Below are 9,120 nucleotides of genomic sequence, written 5' to 3' on the forward strand. Positions count from 1 at the left end.
AATGTTTCTGTGAGGAGGGGTGGAAAGGAGGAGTTTTGGGGGCCTCATGTGATGCCTAGGTTGTGTGACTGATTCTGGCCAGACCATGGCTTCCCAGAGACCTTGCAAACTGGGGTTCATTCTCAGTACTAGGGGCTACATTCTGAATACAACAGTGCTGTCACAATGTGCAGTGTTCTCCTTCTGCCAAATTCAGTCTCCATCAATTCTCAAGTATTTCCAATTTTTTATGAGCATTTCCTTCTCAATTATTATAAAACAACAGAATTCCATTACAATCATATGCAACAGTTTACTCAGCCATTTCCCATTAATGAATTTTCTCTTACTTTCTAATTCTTTTATTACCCCTAAATGAACAGCTTTAGCTGTTTTTTTTTTCTTTTTTAATCTTTATAATCCTTTTCCTTTTTCTAATACACTTTGGACATGGTTCAAAAATACTCTTGGATAAATCATTCACAATTCCCCCAATAGTTCATTAGTATCTCAATTTTCTGACATCTCCCATTTTTGTTACTTTCTTTTTCTATTATACGAGTCAATCTAATAGATTTGGGGTGCTCCCTCAGACTTATTATAATTTGCATTTCTCTAAATAATAGTGATTACCATCCTCCTGAGGAAAACACATACAACTTGAGCAGAGTCATTAGGTTTTTATGCACTATAAATCCACTAATATGAAGTATGGGATGATTTCTGGCTGAAAGCCTTCCTACAGGGAATCCATCTGGAAATAGTCTATTCAGAAGACATTTTCTCAAACTGAACAAGCTCTGAATTCTCCATTTTAATGTCTTTGTTCATTCATGACAGTAATAGGATTTGCATCAAGGCCTTACTACATTGATCATATTTCCAAAGTTTTGCTCCAGTGTGGATCTTCTTATGTTAAACAATCTAAAAGTGTCAACTATAAGCTCAGCCTCTCCACTATAGAGGTTTCCCTCCAGTGAAGATTTTGGGACATGAAGCAACTGTGAAGTTTTATGTGAAAGTCAATCTGAACTCATTACTTCCATAAAGTTTCCCTTTAGTGTGGACACTCTGATATTTAGCCAGATAAATCCTCTCTGTGAAAGCCCTCCACACTATTTACATTCATGAGGTTTCTCTCCAGTGTGGATTCTCTGATGTACAGCAAGATTGCCCCTCGATGTAAAAGCCTTTCCACAGTGTTTACATTCATAAGGTTTCTCTCCAGTGTGGATTCTCTGATGTGCAGTAAGACTTGAACTTTGTGTGAAAGCCTTTCCACAGCGTTTACATTCATAAGGTTTCTCTCCAGTGTGTATTCTCTTATGTCTAGAAAGAGAGCCCCTCTCTGTAAAAGCCTTTCCACAGTGTTTACAGTCATAAGGTTTCTCTCCAGTGTGGATTCTCTGATGTGCAGCAAGACTGGTATTGTGTGTGAAAGCCTTTCCACAGTATTTACATTCATAAGGTTTCTCTCCAGTGTGGATTCTCTGATGTCCAGCAAGATGTTCCCTCTGTGTGAAAGCCTTTCCACAGAGTTTGCATTCATAAGGTTTCTCTCCAGAATGGATTCTCTGATGTGCAACAACATCTCTCTTCCATGTGAAAGCCTCTCCACAGTGTTTACATTCATAAGGTTTCTCTCCAGTGTGGATTCTCTGATGTGTAGCAAGAGGACCACTCTGAGTGAATGCCTTTCCACAGTGTTTACATTCATAAGGTTTCTCTCCAGTGTGCATTCTCTGATGTGTAGCAAGAGAGCCCTTCTCTATAAAAGTCTTTCCACATTGCTTACATTCAAAAGGTTTCTCACCAGTGTGGATTCTCTGATGTATAGCAAGATAACCACTCCGAGTGAAAGCCTTTCCACATTGTTTACATTCATAAGGTTTCTCTCCAGTGTGGATTCTCTGATGTGCAGCAAGATTGCCCCTCTGTGTGAAAGTCTTTCCACACTGTTTACATTCATAAGGTCTTTCTCCAGTGTGGATTCTCTGATGTGCAGCAAGAGAGCCTCTGTGTGTGAAAGCCTTTCCACATTGTTTACATTCATAAGGTTTCCCTCCAGTGTGGATTCTCTGATGTGCAGCAAGATCACTCCTCAGTGTGAAAGCCTTTCCACAGTGTTTACATTCATAAGGTTTCTTTCCAGAGTGGATTATTTGATGTGAACCAAGCTCAGAGTTCTGACTGAAAGGTCTCCCATCTTTATTATTCACAAAACCCATCTCTACATGTTTAGTTTTAGGGTGTCTAATGAGGTCTAAAGTAGAGCCAAAGGCCATTCCCCCAAGTTTACCTAGATACATGAGAATTTCAGGAGTTTTCTCTGGAGACTGAACAAGTTCTATTTCTTCAAAAAAGCCTTTGCTGTATTTACTAACCTGAGAACAGTCATTTCCTGAAGTCAATTTGGTATACTGATTTAGGACTGAATGTTGGCTGAATTTCTCTGCAGTTTCATCAAATTCACAGTCCCTCTTTGGATTTTCAGTTCCCTTGATAGTAGAGTCACAGATTTCTCTCAAAATGAAGCCAGAAAGACTTTCACTCATGCATCTTTGGAGGCCAGATCCTTCCACAAAACAGCTCAGCTTGGTAGATATCTTCCTCACTTCAAAATTTGTGTCTGTCTCTGAAAAAAATAAAAAATGATATGAACACAGAAGGAAGATACACACACACACACACACACACACACACACAAGTTCTTTTCTCTGACGGCAGAAAGTAAACTGATTTTTATTTTATTTCCTCAAGCAAAAAGGGGTTTTCAAACTTAAACAAAAAGAACCAGTCTTTGGATACACCATTTGGTCATAACTGCAAGATGGATGATTTTAGAAAGATTTTCACATACTGTAACAATGGAAACTCACAACGGACCAGTGGAACAGGCAGACCCAAGATTCTCATCGTACTTCGCAACTCTTTGTCATGAGTAAATAATGAAGGAGTGACCTAAACAATTTCCTTGCAGCTAGACTACAATTCAAACTCTTGTGTCTGAGCATGCTCTGTTCACAGATTAGACAATCTTTCTTCATTCCCCTTTCTGTCTTTACTTTAAATATCACTTGATGATTATTCTTATAATTATATTAATCTCAGGTAACCTTTCAGATATTTTGTTCTCATTCTTTTGGAGGTACAATCACATGATCATTCTTGGTAAATTTTATTTGCTAAAGAGAGAAAGAACTTCATTCCTTTTAACTCTCATATAGTAATTTTCAAAGTGAAATACAAGTTTTCTTCTTTTCTCTACAGTTGCAAAGATATTATGCCATTTAGTGTAGAGCTACTTAATATTCATGTTATTTCAAGATCTACCATATATCATGTCTCATACTCTAAACTGCATACATCATCCATCTCTCAGGAAATGAACAGCAAGAGTCAGTACTGGTCTATCAGCCTCCAAGTCTAGCATTCTCTTTACTACAACAGATAAAAGTATATTGGGATAACAGCCTTTATCCACCTGTTTTCACTTCACTCACCTGGACAGGAGCTCCTTGGGTCTTTTTGCTCTAGCAGCCATGGTGCTTCCCCTTGCTGAAAACAGGAGATAAAATCTTCTCTGGGAACTGGAAGCCCTGGACATAAAAAAGAAGGAAGGGATCAAAAGAGAAAATAAAATACAACAGACACCATCCTGTAGGCCTTACTTGCTTACTCCATTTCCATTAAGAGATTCTCTGATGTGTTGATGGCTTCTTCAATTTCCTTTTCTGAGATAGACTTATATAAGTTTTCTATTTTCTCTTTTGTTAATCTAGCAATCTATATATTGGTAAATATACATCCATTTCACCTACATTGTCAGATTTATCGTCATATAATAATTCCTATTGCTTTAATTTCTTCTTCATTGTAAGTGAATTTCCCCTTTTCAACTTTGGTACTTGTAATTTCATTCTCTTCTTTCCTTATTTAAATGAAATTAACCAATGCTTTATTTATTTTGTTGGTTTTTTTCCTTCAGAAAACCAATTCCCAGTCTTATTTATTAATTTAATTTTCTCTTATTTCCAATTTTATTAATTTCTCAGTTGATTTTTTTGTATTTTCAATTTTGTCTCTTCTTGAAGATTATTAGTTTGTTCTTTTTGTAGTTATTTTAGTTGCATGTCCAATTCATTTATCTTTTTTTTTCCTATATTTAATCAATATAAGCATTCAGGGATATGAAATTTCCCTCAAGTACTGATTTGGCTATTTGCCATAACTTTTGATATGTTGTCTCAACATTATCATTGTCTTGAATAAAGTCATTGTTGACACATGTAAAACCCTGTGGAATTGCTAGTTGGCTACAGAAGGGGGGATGGACATGAGTAGGGAAAGAACATGAATCATGTAATGATGGAAAAACAGCCTAAATTAATTGATTAAATGAATGCATTATAAAAATATAATAAAAAATAAAATCATTGTTTCCAAGATTTGTTTGTTAAGTTACCTCTTTTGAAAAATAAAATTTAGTTTCCAATAACTTTTTAAATTGTCTTTAAATTAACTCTCATTGATTATACTTTTTATTGAATTATGATCTGAACAGGTCTCATTTATTATTTATGCTTTTTCTGCATTTTGTTGTACACTTTTTATGACCTGCAATATGGTTAATTTTTCTTTTGTTCCTTCTGCTACTGAAAAGAAGGTATATTCCTTTTTCACTCCTTTCAATTTTCTCCAGATATCTAAATGTAAATTTTCTAAAATTTCATTTACTTTCTTTACTCTTTTTTTGTTTATTTTTTTGTTTCATTTATCTAGTTGTAATAGGAGAAGGTTGAGGTCCCTAATCAGTATAGTTATCGTCAGTTTCCTCCTTATTTTCCAATAATTTCTACTTTAAAAAACTGGAGGTTATACCACTTGGTGCAAAAATGTCATGTACTGACATACCCTCAATAGCTAAACTGACTTTTATTATGTAAGGGTGAAAAAGGGGTTCTGGGGTTCAATATATTAAAAGGTGGTCGCCAGGGGAAATTCCCCCAATTTAGGAATAACCTCAAGTCAAAATTGACTTTTATGGAAGTTTATTTACAATTAAGAAGCGAGGAAATAAGGAAATAAGAATCTAACACAGTAGGTAAATTGCTACAATCCTCTAATTAATCCAGGTAGATCTAATTAACCTTTGGCAGAGTCAGAGGGCCAGAGGCCTCTATTAAGGAAGTTCCTTAAGAGAAGTTCAGGAAGATTCAGTCAGTCTTTAAACTCACCACCTCCACGGACCAGAAGAGCTAGAAGATCTCCTTCACCATCTGCCCTCTTCACCAGAAGCTCCTCTCACTCGCTCAACTCCCTCTTTTTAAAGGGGTCACTTTTGTGTCACTTCCTGTGCCTTCCTGTAGCCTGCGTGTCCAATCAGAATAGACACTTCTCATAGAACGCCTATGGGGCGGTCAGTTGATTCTGATTTGTCACTCACTCTAGCACAGAATTTGGAGGTGCTCTCACCTTTGGTGATTAAATCTAAAGATGGGCATTGTAGACTTAATCTAATTATCACAATTAAGATGTAATTACCATCCTTATCTCTGTTAATAATTTCTATTTTCCCTTTAGCTTTGTCTGAGATCATAAACGAAGTTCCTGCTTTTCTTATTTTAGCTAAAGCCTAATAGATTCACCTCTATCCCCTTACCTTTATTATCTGAATGTCTACTTGTGTATGTCAAATGTATTTCTTGTAAAAAATATATCATAGGATTCAGGTTTTTAATCCACTTGCTATCAACTTCTGTTTTATGGCTACATTCATCCCAATAACAATTACAATTATGTTGACCATCTCTTCTCCTTTCACTGTCACTGCACACGTTTCCCTTTAAATCACCACCCCATTTTCCCTCCTTTAAATTATTCCCCTTCCCACCACCACTTTTCTTATTCTCCTTCTCCTCCCCTAATCCAGCTCCCTTATATAATTTCCCTATGTCCACCATCTTTTTTATTCCCCTTCTATTCCTCTATTGTGTAACATAAGATTCTATACCCCAATGAATCTGGTGGATATTCCCTCTCTAAGCATATTCCAATGTAAGTTTTACTGATTGCCTATCACCACCCTCATCATCCCCCTCCACTGAAATAGTTTTTCTTCCTGTGACTCTTTATTTGATATAATTTATGCCATTTTACTTCTTTCTCCCTTTTTCTCTCAGTGTTATCCTCTTTTTCACTCCTTGATTTTTTTCTGGGTATATCTTCCTAAAAAGTTTAGTAACACACCCTCTGACTATGTATACTACTTCGAACTACTATGATAAGGATAATAACATTAAAAGTTTCAAATATCATCTTTGAAGTAGGCATATAAATAATTTAACCTCATGAGTTCTGTAAATTTTCTCTCTTATTTACCTTTTCATGCTTCTCTTGAATTTTGTATTGGGACATGAACTTTTTGGATTTGATCTGCTCTTTTCATCAGGAATGCTTGGACATCCTCTATTTTAATAAACAACCATTGCTCCCCTGAAAGAATATAGCCAATTTAGATGGGAAGGTGATTCATGGTTGTAAACCAGTTTCCTTGTCTTCCAGAATATCATATTCTAAGCATTCCTTAGATGCTTAGATTCCTAAGGATCCCTTGATGTAGACATTGCCAGATCCTGTGTAATCAACACTAGGGCTACATGATATCTGAATTTTTACTTTCTCCCTAAGTGCAGTATTTTCTCCTGGGCCTGGGAAAACTTAAAATTTAGCTAGAACATTCCTGGGAGTTGTCATTTATTTTAGGAGGTAAATGGTGGTTTCTTTTAACTCTGAATCAAGAATATCAAGGCATTTTTATTTGATAATTTCTTGTAATAGGACTTCTATTACAAGGACTTCATTTTTTGTAGTCCATAATTGTTAGAATGCCTTTCCTGGATCTATTTTCCAGGTCAGTTGTTTTTTTCAATGATGTATTTCCTATTTCCTTCTATTTTTAAATTTCTTGATTTGATTTGAATTTTTCCTGATGTTCATGAAATCATTGGTTTCCACTTGCCAATTTCTAATTGTTAATGAATGATTTTCTTCCATGACCACTGTTTTTTTATCCTCCTTTTCCATTTGGTCCATTTTACTTTGTCTCCTTAGACATTTTATATGCTTAGTTGCTGTCTGCTCATTTTCCCAGCCTTTTTTTTTTCTACTTTGACTTCTATCTCAAAGTTGAGCTCTGTTCTCAGGGTAGAGGAGGTATTCTCTTAAACTTCAGTTTTTGATTACTGCTCCCCTCAGCTGTAGTTCTGGTTTTCTGCAAGTTTCATTTCTTCCAAGGTAGTATCAAGGCCTATGGACTGGGAGCTCAGAAAGCTGCTGATTGAGTCTCCTCTAGGGACAGCTGATGGCTTGCAAGGCTCAGAGAAGTGGGAGCTATTTTGCTCTGGGGCTAGGGGCTTCAGTGACTTTGGGGCCTTGCCAGAGCCTTGTACCAGCCCTTTGTATTTCAAGGGGTGGGCTTCGGATGCTCTAATGTAGGGGAAATCAAGGATCCCAGAGTCGAGAAGTTGGCAGGTGCCCAGGTTCACAACTTGTACAGTAGATGGGGAATTGATTGTCTTCACCCTTCTGTGTGTAGTTTTACTTCCAGTTCCAGAATTTCTGCCCAACGTTCAAGTTGTTCTCCTTAGGAGAGAGACCTCACTCTTATCCATGTTCATTCTGTGACTCTAGTCATCTATAGGTACTATTTTAAAGTTACTTTGAGATTCTCAGGGTAGTTCAAGCTTTTGCTACAGCTATGCCACCATCTTATGTCCTCATCCCCCCCCCATTCATACTTCTGAGAAAACATCCTTGTTAAAGACTGGAACCATTCTAAAGGGAAAGGGGCTGCCTTAGCAGATCCCTTCAATGCCCATCTTCAAGGAAAAGCTACCCAGGTATTAATAGAGAATTTTCACATACATTTCAGGTGTAATTAGAGGTTGGACTAGATGACTAATGAGATTTAGCTTTAGAAATGCAAATCTGTAAATCTGGTTTAAGTGTTCACCTGAAGCTATCTAAAACATAAGAGAAACAATTTCAGGATCAAGAAAGGAATATCCCAGCTTTCCATCACATACTTCAAAGAATTTTTTTATGAAAAGCAGGAAGGAGGAGAGCCCTGGGCAGTGATAAACACTTTTGCTTTTTTAAGCATCGATAAAGGCTCAAAATCCTTTACATTTGGCTTGGAATGAAGACAATCCCTTAATAGGAGATTCAGAGTTAACAAAGGAAATGCATCTTACCCACACAGTGTAGATTCTGCACATTCTCCAGCATAACCTCCAGGTACAGATCTTTCTGAGAATGGTCCAACAGGCACCACTCCTCCTGGGTGAAGTCCACAGCCACATCTTTAAAGGTTAATAACCTCTAAACAAGCAAAAGTCATGAGATTTAGAAGTGAACCTTCAGAAATCATCTAGTACAACCCTCATAGAATGACTGGAGGAAACTGAGGCACACAAGGGATTCATGCCAAACTCCTAATTTTGGAGGGTGTTAGAGTCAACACTAGTGTGTAATTTGAATCTTTTACCCTAAAAACCAAAATCCCCAGCACCCTACTCACTTCCTGTATACATGCTGATGTAGACAGGATATAAATTGGGTGGATTGCCATCTTTCCCTCTCTTTCCTTCCTACAGAGACTTTGAAGGAGTGGGGATTTTTAAGCAGGGAGAAAAACTTAGTCTCGTGGTTCGATTTTTGTCAGATGATAAACTTTATAAATAATTATTTAAGTGTTGGACATTGTTATCGTAGAAATGACAGATACAAAATAAATAAAGAGTAGTTAAAAAGTTGGTTTGCAAAACCTAGTATGACTGCATGCTAGGAACCCTAAGAGAGGATTCTAAAATGTGGGAAGGAGGGATTCTGAAGGTGTACCTACCAACTGTGCTCTTCCTATCCAGGAGCTGAAAGAGGAAATAGCTGATCTCTGCTGATCCTGTTTCACCACGACTGTCACTGATAAGGGAAACCTTTTGACTTCTGTGGGAGTACCTTTTCTCACAAGGAGAAATATATATCTAAAGAAAATCCTACATAGTCCAACCCTGACAAAGAATACCATCGTCCAGAGTCAGTTGTCAGTGTAAGGGCCAAGGTTTCAGCCTTAGGCCAGGC

At 37.0% G+C, this 9,120-nt stretch overlaps 1 protein-coding gene across 1 annotated transcript; it reads right to left on the minus strand.

Annotated features, from left to right (window-relative positions):
* Window positions 1-421: 421 nt before the first annotated feature.
* On the minus strand, window positions 422-8,299 carry LOC123239798 (zinc finger protein OZF-like). Its single transcript, XM_044667097.1, has 3 exons — window positions 8,235-8,299; window positions 3,483-3,578; window positions 422-2,614 (listed from the first exon to the last, which is right to left on the minus strand). The coding sequence occupies exons 1-3, from the start codon at window positions 8,266-8,268 to the stop codon at window positions 1,095-1,097; spliced, it is 1,650 nt and encodes a 549-aa protein (XP_044523032.1). The 5' UTR covers window positions 8,269-8,299; the 3' UTR covers window positions 422-1,094.
* Window positions 8,300-9,120: the final 821 nt, after the last annotated feature.

This window comes from Gracilinanus agilis, chromosome 3 (genome assembly GCF_016433145.1).
Source record: "Gracilinanus agilis isolate LMUSP501 chromosome 3, AgileGrace, whole genome shotgun sequence".
Classification (NCBI taxonomy): domain Eukaryota; kingdom Metazoa; phylum Chordata; class Mammalia; order Didelphimorphia; family Didelphidae; genus Gracilinanus; species Gracilinanus agilis.